Below are 12,011 nucleotides of genomic sequence, written 5' to 3'. Positions count from 1 at the left end.
ACTCAGTGTGATTGTGGTCAGCCTGCAAGTAGTTAAGAATTTCTGAAAAACCATAAACTTTCCAAGCGTAACTTTTTTTTTTTGGGGGGGGGGTACTTTTCCTCCATCTCAAATTGTATCCTAACTTGCACATTTTTTTTCGTTGATACCACAGAAAAACAAAGAAGCGAGTCAGCACAGATGTCTTTTATCCCCGGGCTGTAGAGCCGCTTACCGTGCCAGAGGGGCCAGCCGCGAGAGTCGAACAGGGAGTTCTCAGTGCTGTCGTGGTAGCAGTAGTTGGTGTAGAGGTCATCGCTGATGATGTGCTGCAGGTGGCTGTCCTGCCAGTGGAGGTCACAGGCCTCAATGGCTCTTGTGAAAACTGTCCTGTGAGGCCGAGTGCTCGATTCTGAGAGACAGAGGGGGAGAGAGAGAGAGAGAGAGTGTAAGTGGAAAGATCATGGCAGTGTTAATCTCAGTGCTCAAGAAAGCACTGGTCTGTAGTCAGAACCTCAGTGTTGTGCATTTTGTTTGTCCCCCCCCCCTTCTATGTCAGGTGTAGACAAAACAATCCTGCATGCTGTAACACAGGTGGAATAAACAAAATGCTTGACAGCAAACCGACACGCATCCGCCAAAAGATCCTGCTCCAGCAATGTACAATGTTTGCTTTTATTTTTTTTTAAACTACATGCAGAAATGAAAAACAAGACCAACACCACCAGTTAGCTAGCTAGCAAGCCTACTTAATATAACATAACACAATACATTACATCAACAGGCTGTGAGCTTTCCCATTTATTCTACTCCATGGTACTGGTGTACATTTTCACCGAATAAATGCTGGTTATCGTTTTTCTCTTTACAAGACAAGAGTGCAGGTCTTTTCTTAGTTCTGGCTTTGTAAAGGTTATCTATAGCACACGTTTCATGTGATATCACATAACCTTACTCTAAAGCAAACTGCAAAAAAAAAAAAAAAACAAGAACGAGAGGGGGATGGGGGAGAGTTCAGAGAGATGATGGATATAAGCACAAAATAGCTTTAAACACAATAATAATTACGGTCCTGTAATAGCGTTCCTCCATATTCACGCCGCTGGCACAGCTCAGAAAACTCTGAACAAAGCAAAGCTCTGCCTCGGAGATATCATTTCTCACAATTATTAGAGAGCGGAAATGAATATTTATAACAAAAGACTCCTTACAGACATTTTGGCCCTTACAAAAGCACAAAACTTTCATTAGAGGCTCTTCGTTTAATTCTGCCCTGGGTTAAGAATTGCAAAGTGAAGGCAAAAAAAAATTGTGGAGGAGAAGGAAAAGGAGGAGGAGGAGGAATTATGCCGTTCAATTAGTCCCACAAAGCCCAATAAAATGGAGGCACTGGCAGAGTTCTGGAGTGATTAGAAGCTGATTTTCCTCTCCACACACTCCTGAACGTGTTCACACACACACACACACACACACACACACCTTGGTTGGCGTGGGCACCTTGAGGCAGAGCGTTGGTCAGATTGGGAAGCTCGTTGCCATGGTTACCATCCTCCCAGGGGCAAACGTCCACACCGTTCCACTTCTTGAGCTGCCGGAGCCACGAGGCCTTCTGCTCGGACTTACAGTGAGGATTCAGCACGATACACATCCACAACGCACCTAGAGACAGAGAGACAGAGAGAGAGAGAGAGAGATGGTTAGAGCATAAACAAATGGGGGAGAGAGAGAGAGAGAGAACAAGCATACAAGACTAAGAGAGAGGAAGTGAGTGAGAGTCTGTGTGTGTGTTTAAGAGAGAGAGAGAGCACACAGGACAAGAGCAAGAGAGAAATGGATGGTGTGGAGTAGAGGAGTGAAGAACAAGGACAAGAACAAGGGAAATGAGAGAAAGCAATAGAAAAGAAGAGTGAGAAAGCAGGAGGAAGGAAGGAAGGAGATGGGCAATGAGGGAGAGAGAGGAGTGGGGTAACGATAGAATCAAATAGAAGACAGGAAGGCAGGGAGATGAGGGTGATGAGAGAGAGTCAGCAGATCCACACTGAACAACTTTCCCTCTAATCCCCTTCTTTTCTCCACTGCTTGTGCATCACTTTCTTCTCTTCCTAAACTCACACGCGCTCTCTCTCTTACACACACACACAGCCCCTCTCTCTCTGTGTCTCTCTCTCTCGTCTCAACGTCCCTTCAGTGCTTGATTGGATTATCAGTTCGGAGACAATGTCAGCTACATGCCCAGATGAAAAGTTATCCTCAGTCCATCCATGACTTTATTACTTCAGACACACAAACACAGAACTAGGTCATGTGACTGCTCGAATGAGGAAGTCCAGCTTTAACCATCTCACAGAAGCCCCTGTGCTAAAGTTACCATCCCAAACCTCCCGCCGTTCTCTTTCCCTTCCTCTGCTAAACATGCTAATCTGTGCTGCGCTCATTAGCACTCCTTCTGTAATTGTCTTGTGTGCGTATTCTCTGAAGGATCCCCAGGCCTGACATGCTGCACTGGATTCTTTTTATGGGGTCAATTAAAGACGACGGGCGTAAAAATCTATAATAGATATTTCATATATGGCTGAGGAGCTCGGGGGCAGTGCAGAGCGAGATGGAAGGTATAAAGGTAGATGGATTAGCAGGAAGTGTGTGCTTGTGGGTATTTTTAGACAAGTCACCATTTACAGACAGTCCAAACATCTTTAACATGAGAATAAAACAAACAGCAATTAAAAACTAAACAAAAGATAAAAAACAGCAAAAAATGGGAAAAATAAATATAATAAATATAATATGCAAGTAGAGAAACATGATACAAGTATAAATAAAAAAGGAGCTATAAAGTAAAAACAAAAATAAGCACTTAAAAAATAAATGTTTGAGAAGAATTTTTGCATTATACATCATTTGTACTTCATTTGCATAATGTTAATATGTATTTCATTCAAGCCGTAAAAGCAGTGCGTCTCTAACTCAGCCTTACTGTTCGTCCCCACTTAAAAAAACACCCACCAACAAAAAAAGTGATTTTCTTGAATATGATTTTTCATGACAAAACATAACTGGTATTAAAAAGGTTTGTTCACGGAGTTGTGAAATCTTCACTAAACACAGATGGCAAATGGATCCACATTCACGCTCATACTCCACTATTTTCCCAATGAAATTCTCTGGTGGTGGGCAACTCGGCGAGAGGTCCAAAATCCCACCAACACGTACAAACCAAAAATGACAGAAAGTGTTCATAGTGAGTGCTGGATCGATACTGCCTGCCTGCCTGCCTCTCCCTCTCTATCTCTCTGGGTTCAGACCTGCTCGCGTCCCCCAGGTTGGCCAGTGCAGGCGTCGGTGGGAGCTGTATGTCATGCGGCCTCTGCATTAGGCTGTGATGGATGGATCCCGGCGAGAGGCTCATGCAATACAGATCATGTAGGATGGTTTAATCACTCCCTGAGCGTGCCACAATAACATACAGAGAATACCTGCAGCGGCCAGAGCACAAGGGGAGACAAGCAGAGAAGAAATACGATGTCAGAGGAACAATTAGAGAGGGGGGGTTAGCAAAGACAGACAAAGAGGAGAGAGAGAGAGAGAGAGAGAGAGAGAGAGGTGGAAAGTGTGAGGGAGGAATATGGAAGAGATGATGTGAGGAGCAGAAGGGGGAGGGGATAGAATAGAAAAGCTTGTGCGCCTTTTGTTTGGGCATCGAGGACAACAGAAGGAAGAGAGAAAGTGCAATCGGGACGTGCCATCGCAGCTCCTATGCTGGAATAAACCATTTTCATAACAGGAGTGTGATGGACAATAAAAATGCCTTACAAGTGAAAGAACATATACGTTATTTAAATAAATGTTCAGCACAAAATACAAACTTATTTATATATCATTATGATAGTGCAGCAGTGCAGGTGTCTTCTATAGGCACTTCTAAAATGGGTAGAATGGTTATTATTATTTTTTTTTTAATAATAAAAATCACCAAACCTTTGATACGAGTTGGACATCTACAAAAAAATTTGGGTTTTATTTTATTTTTATTTATTTATTTATTTATTTATTTTTAAGGGAAAATGACAGTAGTGATGCAGCTGTGCGAGTATTACAGCATTGCTAGAACATGCATTTTAAATATATTTATTTATTTATTTTTAATTTCAAACATGTAATGACTATAATGGGTTAATATAATATCCGCAAACAAATCCATCTGTCCATTTATTTATTTTGATTTATTTTTAAGCATTACCACTGCTAGAACACCATTTTATTAAAAATATATATTTTAAAATTGGAAATGACAATCCACCATTTTGATATCTACAAAGAACTCTGTGGGTATTTTTTTTTTTACAAGCATTACACATCATTGCTAGAAGTAGTAGCATTTATGTTTATTTAAAAATATTTTAATTTAAAAGATTTTTTTTTAAAAATAGCTGTGTCATGGATTGGATATCTGCAAATAAATGTACATGTTCTTTTTCATGGCAATAGTGTATTGGCTGTATAAATCTTTTATAAATGCATTTGCTTTGGGAAATTGAATACTTAAATGATTTTTTTTAAGCACAGCATCACCTTTGACCTTTAACTTCATCAGGTGATACCGTTTTTGAACATATTTTACAAACTGCTGATACCCTGCTTTGCCGGTTTCGGCGTCTGCATCAGACAAAGTATCAACAGTATTAACAATATAGTTCTGATCTCCTTATCAAACAATTCATAATAGGAGGATTGTAGCGGGTTGCATATGGAACGGCGGGCCGAGGCGAGGGAGAGCAGGCCACCACGGCAGCTGTAATTCATTATGATGGAGATCAAGATAAGCTTGTGTGTTGGGGGAAATATAGCGATGAGAATATTAAACAAGGGGCTGTATCGTAATCTGGCATCTTCCGCGCTTTTACCTTCATGCCGTCTCGCTCAGTGGAGTTTCCAGCTGCGAGGCTGGGTTAATGTAAAGGATTAGAACCTGCTGCTGTAATTATGCCAGCAGAGACAAGTCGTGGCCTAATTCCAAACCCCCCCACCCCCCATGTCTTGAATCTTCTTGCGCTCTACTGAAACTCTGACGCCATCGAGACGAAAAGGCTTCTGTTTCACAGCAGTGCAGATTAATTAAAACAATATTGAGCATCACTGAATATATTCACATGTGAATTCGAGCACTCCCTTCCTTTCTCCTCCCTTGAGCTGCTGCTCCTGCTTTCATGGGCCTAATCTGAGCCTTCGCTGCCCGTCTCCATCAACTTGCAGACTCCCAGCCCTTATCGCTACCCTCTACACACACACACACACACACACACACACACCGTCCTTCACCAAACCCACCCACGCAGGCCTGTGTGAGCCAAATGTGCTTTTGTTCTCTCGAGAAACGAGGGAAACCAGGGAAAAACGCGGCAGTATAAATCTGCACCGTAATCTCTCCCTTATTTCCATCACTTCTTCTTTCCTAGCCTGACACCAACCCCACCCTCCACCTCCACTCCACCGTAGCTCCAACCTGACCGCTGGTGTCACATTAAGTGTCCGGAATTTAATGAAACAGTCTTAGCATTATCGCTCCTGTCAGAAGGCTGGAGATGGCAGAGGGGGAGCAGCCTTCATAACGAAGGCCTCTCCAATTACGGAGCTGACAGGACTAGCGATTCATCAGAGAGAAGGAAGACACAGGAGAGGGGAGAGACAAAGGTGGATCGGACACGGCCTTCTACTCCTTCCTGCTCTTTAATGAGACAGGGCCTCTCCTTTGCAAGACTTGCCCTGAGACAAAATGGCTGCCGGAGAGAGGGAGAGGAGACGAGAAGGATGGAGGCTGCATATATATGATAAAGATAATTTTTTAATACCTCGATTTCTCATTCAAACAAATACTGAAAAAAATATATTTATAGATAATGATGTCATATCATGAAAGCTTGGAGTAAGGGCAGATGTTAATTTTCAAGTGCCCACTAGTCAACCAACCACTAACTAATTCTTTACTGCAATATGGACACATAAAAGAAAGACAATAGACTCTCTTTAATAAAAAAAAAAAAAAAAAATCACGATTGAAAAGAACCCTCTCTACCCGTGCCGAATCCTGATTTTTCTCTCCTAGTGCCCAGGAACCCATACTCTCTGTAATGTGCCCGCTGGCGAAACATGACGCTGCTTACAGCATTGGCAGGCGTGATGGTGTGGCAAGCCAGTTGCAATTTAAGTGATTACAAATCCATCCAATTTGAGCCACTTTCATTCCTGTGCCGCTTTTAACCCGTGTAGATGGGGATCTAGATGATGCAGGCAATGTACGCGCTGAACTGTAAAGATCGAGTCCGGCCCGCTTCAGCCTCCAGCCTCTTGAGCCTACATTACAATATTGCAGGCACAAAGCCCTGGGGTGGCCTTAAGTGGAAAACGAATATGCAATATTGATCAGGAGCAAATGCTGCAAATGTGTAGGGCGGCAACGGAAGCAGCTTTGGGATGACGCTACGCTGTTGGCGAACCAAACACACAAAGCTTCTGGACGATTCAAAATAAAACCATTCAGCCTGAGTTACACAACCAACCCTAAATAATCTGATAATCCTATGGGTATAAGGAGTTTTTTTTCTATAACAGCAGGCTGGTGTTATGCCTCATTCCTGTTGTCACTATTTCTTCACTTTGACTGATTGGACTATTGAAGCACAAATGAATCGGAACTTAATTTGGACATTAGACTCACCGAGTTCGTCCCAGAGTTGGCGGTATTTGTCCGTCATGGTAGTGCCCTGCTGCCTCCACAGCGCCAGCCTCGGGTCTGCCATAAACTGCTCTGTGATCAGCGTCAACATGCGAGCCCCATTTGAGTCACGCATTTTCAGCATCTCTCTCACCTGTGGAGATCACACACACACACTTTGTTTTATGGATTGCTTCTATTCAAGATCTCTTTATATATAAAAAAAAAAAAAAAAAGGCCCAATCTTAATTCCAGGATGCTCAGCTTCATTGTACACTAGCAGGGACTCGGAACACTGTCTGTGCCTTCAGTCAAGGTTGAGGAGTGGCGTGTTTACATCTGTGTCTGTTAGGCCACAGTCTCATATGTGGTGGGTGTGTTTTCGTTCCAGTGGGTTAGCAAGCGCACAAGATGTCGAAAAGACAAATCGGCACCATCAAAGGAACTGAAACAGCAGTGAAATACAGCAGGATGTAACACACAGAAACGCACTGAGGAGGAACACTCAGGGTGCATAGACTGTGTGCATATATTACTGTATGTCCCCGAACTCACAAATTACAAGATGAAAAAAATAACCAGATTATACAAAACAACTAGATGATGGATACAGGTGTAATAATCTATCTGAGATCAAGCACATATTAAAAAAAAAAAGAAAAAAAAAAAGGATGTCGAGCTTGTTATTGTTATTTGTTATATGTTATATGCATACAAGGAAAAATCTGGAGCTGATGATGGTAAACATTCTAACAGACAGCAGGAGATTGTCCTACCTTTGAGAAGAGGAGGTTGAGCTGTTTGCCTGAGCCGTGGTATCCCCCCTGGGACAGAAAGAGTTTGACCTGTTCCCGAACCTGCTCCTCATCAAGATGCCAGCAGTTCTCATCGTCCACACTGGCTCCTGCCGTGGGGTCCGGGGCTCCTAACACACAAATAAACATGACGGCGCCACTTAGCAAAGTAATGCTGGGTAAAAATAAATAAATAAATAAATAAAATAAATAAAAATAAATAAATAAATAAATAAATAAATAAATAAATAAATAAATAAATAAAAGGAGTGCTGCTGGGATGACTTCAAAGCATCACGCCTTGACAAAAAGCATGTGGGATTTTTCCAGTGGTATTTTGGATTATTGTAGAAAATAATCAAAAACCTAAATATAATTGTTATAATTGTTAAAGACATACTACACCATGGTTGCATGGCATCAATGTCACCACCATCTTCAGACAACTCTTTATTTAAAAAAAAAACAAAAAGTTCCTAGCCACTCTGCTGTTTGTGGATGAATCTGAATGAATGAATAATTGCAATTGTTGAAATAGTTTGGAAGAGCGTGAGTAAGGCTGTAGTAAATGAGTCTTCCTATTCGCCGTGATGACATTAAATGTCCCAGACAACCTTCATAGTGCCATTTATCCGCACGTTAGCAAGAGCGTGTCAAGACAATTAAAAGCTTTAAAAAAAAAAGAAAAAAAAAGGATGAATGGGTTAATACTGATGTGCTTAATGTTGTAGAATAACAAACCCAAGAAAGATATTTTCACATTTTAACAACAGACCTTATTTCAGGCATTTAACCAAAACCTCATCCAAAACAGCCAATGACTTTCGGACGATGTGCACACATGCTAAGTCATATCCGGGATTTAAGACTCATTCCTGCAGCTTTCTGTATAATTTTGGTTACTGAATGGAGAGAAATCATAGACAGCGAATTCCATATGGCCAATTTACTTCACCAGAACACAGCCAAGTCATATATTGTGTCCTAATCCAGTCCAGACAGTGATGAGGGTTTGAGAATTGGTAGTGGAGGAGGTCTATTTGGGTTTATGAAGAGTAATTTTAAAATCTAATTCTTTACACGTGTGTGGGGTGGCGAGGAAGCCCCCCAAACCCAGGGCCAGGAACAAAAGGTCTGATGGCTTAAATGCTTACAGTCTTATTATAAGGATTTACAAAGCACCACATCAAGACAACTTCCTGCATTCCAACCGTGACCTCACACAGGCCTGCCTTGATGAAAGCTCTCCCCCTCACCCTAAAACCCGAACCCTTTACAAAATGTGCCAGTTAACCGGCTTTTTTCCATAATTGGAACATCCGCTTTAGATTTCCCCTTTCCCGACAAAAGTGAAATATAATACGGGCCATTGTGCCTCATGTCGGTGTGATGAGAGGCGAGCCGGAGTCTGTTACCCTCTGAGCTTTACATCATCACTGCCAGGGACTCACCAGTGGAATAAAAAGAGGCGGATACTGCCGGAAAACAGGATGTAAATACTGAGCAATGCGATTTACAGGCAAACCCCTGTCATTTATTAGTATCAAACGGAGACCTAGATCATTCTGCGATATGTATTAAGCAATCAAACACAACCAGGTGAGCTGTTCCAAGAAAATCAGCAACTTCAGTAACAGAAACTTGTCCTTAAATCCTTTCCTACAACCTCACTACCTTTATTCCTAGAATAAAGAAACAGTAGCTGTATCTGAAATATCCAGATGATCTACTGCTTCCACTGAGACACTGCAGCATGGAAACAAATCCCATAATGCAACAGGACCAGTGTGGCAGAGCTGAGTTTAAGTGCAACAGGTATTAAACTTTTGTTTGTGGTTAACCCATACATCAGAGTAAACTGTTAACTAGTTGCAGGTTTAAACAAGCAAAAAAAAAAGATAATTTTGTGATTATTATGACATTGGCACTTGATATCACTATGGCGGATGTAGTACGTCTAGATTGTATACATAATTCTTAATTTCTTTCCTCAGTCTTTAGGTTAATTAGACAAAATAATGTAGCTTTTTGTGTTACTGAGAAACCAGCCGGAAAAACGTACTCGTCTCTGATACTGGAGACTCTTTCCCTTTGTAAGCTGTTACTACAGAAACTATGGAGCTGATGTTATAGAAATGTGAAATCTCCACATGCATGTGTTTCATCAGCACGTGTGTGTAATGGAGTCTCTCCTCACCGTGTACTTGGTTGATCTCGGAGTTCTGCGAGAGGATCTCGTCTGCGAGTTTCTGTGCGGTGGGCAGCACTTCTGTGTGGTGCACGGTGATGAGGTACTGGACAAACTTCTGGAGCTGATCGCGGTTCATCTGGAAGAGCGTCTCAGAGATGGGCAAGTGCAGTTTGACCTGCTCGGGCCGCCGCACGCGGTACAGTGACAGTGCTACCACGTGCGCGCAGTAAAAAATGTCCTTGTTGCCACAGCTACACGTGACTGACGTGATCTTGCAGCGGTCAAAACTGATGGCCACGCTGCATACCATCTCTGGTTCGGACGGCGTGGCGGGTTCCGTCACTGTGCCACTGAGATGAAAACCTGAGCAGGAAAGAAAATCAGAAAGAGTAGTGTTTAATAGATTTTTCACATATTTGTTTTATTAAACCAGCATACACCAATCTCTCTCTCTCTCTCTCTCTCTCTCTCTGTCTGTGTGTGTCTGTCTTTGGTCTCGGTGTGCATGTCTCTCTCTCATGAAAACTGCAGTGTCCTCTGATGTGGTTATTTGGTACATTGTAAATGTATTTCACTGGTTTCATTTCTTGAATTAACAGGAAAAACCTTATTCAAACCACCTTCACATTTCATAGATCACTGCTGAGCCATTTTAACCCACGAGTAACCATGCAGTAAAAATACTGCTGGCTGCAAATCTGAAAATAATATTTTAGTTCCAGTTATTTGACATTCATGTCTTATTTACACCCCCACTTAACATCAGCATCAGCCCAAACACGGGACGCTCCTTAAATAAATACTGTTTATTTAAAAAAAGAAAAAAAAAAAAAAGAGAAGAATTTCCAGAAAGATCATTCATATTACTAGAAAAATGAGTGGGATATACTGAGTACTTCTGAATTGATTTTTTTTTAAAAATAATTCTCATCGTACAGCTCAGGTTCCAGTTTTAAAGTAGATAAAATACAACAAGCAAAAATACAAACTTCACAACATGAGTCCAGACATCCAGAGAAAGACAGGAAGAGGAAGTGAGGGCTCTTATTCCCTGTTGGTGAACAGATGTTTGTGTAAGTGTGTGTGAGAGAGAGAGAGAGTGAGTGTGTGTGTGTGCGCGTGCATGTGTGTGTGTGTGTGTGTGTGTGTGTGCACATGGGGAGGGCTGCGAGATGACTGGCGTGTGCCACTACAAAGGGCTGAAGAAAAAAAGTCTGCTGCTCATTTGAATATCATTTGATGTCAGACCAAGAGAGGCGGAGAAGTCACATGCTGATTAGGAAGTGAAGTAGACACTAATGAGTCCCTTTCGACTCAGTGAGTCGACTCAGTGAGTCAGAGAGCATCTTAGATTATGAATCATAACATATAGAGCAAAACAGTACAATGGATTATTAAAACAATGACATAGGAACCAGAGACTTTTTTTTCTCTCTCTCTCTCATGACGTGGTGACCCGCTGGCACTGCTTTACAAGAGCAGAGCCCACCTCCTCTTACATACCCCACTACCTTACATCCCTCTTTCCTGTCTATTACATCCTCGCCTTTACAGCACGACGCTCTGCTTCTGCTCAGCTCTCTGAACCAGGAGGCTGGGGCTGGAGTAGATAAAGCCAGCAGGGTGGGGTGGGGTAAGATGGGGTGGGATGCATATTTGCGTTTTTTAATTTAACTTCTCTTCTTTATGTGCTGACCTTGCACCAGCCACCTATCCGCCTGTCCGGTCCCTGCGATGCTAAAAATATTTAATTGCTCAAGAAAAGCCTTTGCTTTTCTTGTAGGCAGGCAGAAGAAAAAAAAACAGAGGCTATTTTCCAACAGGGAGCTGGAGGAGATGGAATAAAATACACTTGCACAGATTTAAGGCGATCGCTCTGAGGAGAATATGGCGGTAATATTGTGGTCGCTCCGACATTTTCATCTGTGCGGTTTGTACGTCTGTATTTCACATAGAGCTGCTTGCTGATGTGCTGCTTGGTGTTACTCTTGGCTCATATCAACGCCGTTCAATCCGAAGCAGACCGGATTCCCTCGGGCATGTCTCAAATCGACCTTTAAGTCCAGATGTAGTAAACGAACAGGAGATTCACGCTCGTGTCTAGACCGTGTAAGTGGTTTAGTCCGCTCTTACTCGCATTCATTCACACAGGTTACAGTCACAAAGTGAAGAGAAAAAAAAAAAAAACTGTTTAACTAATTATTGTCACGGTGACCGCTTGACCAGAAGGTTTCACAGGCAACATTTTATCTCTGCTGAAAAGTGCGCTTCATACTATTTCTTCTGAAACACTCCCCTAATGAGGAGGAAAGTAGAAAGAAAACAAGAGTGTAGTGTG

General features: G+C 42.2%; 1 protein-coding gene across 3 annotated transcripts in view; it reads right to left on the bottom strand.

The window, feature by feature from the left end:
- Nucleotides 1–12,011, bottom strand: part of zswim6 (zinc finger, SWIM-type containing 6) — a 53,108-nt gene that overhangs the window by 13,657 nt on the left and 27,440 nt on the right. For 2 of the 3 annotated variants that reach the window (XM_058412183.1, XM_058412184.1), the window contains exons 2-6: nucleotides 9,680–10,036; nucleotides 7,465–7,613; nucleotides 6,692–6,842; nucleotides 1,459–1,638; nucleotides 215–391 (exon numbers count right to left, since the gene is read on the bottom strand). In XM_058412183.1, the coding sequence (XP_058268166.1) occupies nucleotides 215–391; nucleotides 1,459–1,638; nucleotides 6,692–6,842; nucleotides 7,465–7,613; nucleotides 9,680–10,036 (1,014 nt within the window). The remainder of the gene's footprint in view (nucleotides 1–214; nucleotides 392–1,458; nucleotides 1,639–6,691; nucleotides 6,843–7,464; nucleotides 7,614–9,679; nucleotides 10,037–12,011) is intronic. The other variant, XM_058412185.1, reaches the window with a different exon arrangement.

Source organism: Hemibagrus wyckioides, linkage group LG16 (assembly GCF_019097595.1).
Source record: "Hemibagrus wyckioides isolate EC202008001 linkage group LG16, SWU_Hwy_1.0, whole genome shotgun sequence".
NCBI lineage: Eukaryota > Metazoa > Chordata > Actinopteri > Siluriformes > Bagridae > Hemibagrus > Hemibagrus wyckioides.
The sequence above is the reverse complement of the archived record's forward strand: the minus strand, read 5'-3'. Positions and strand labels throughout refer to the sequence as shown.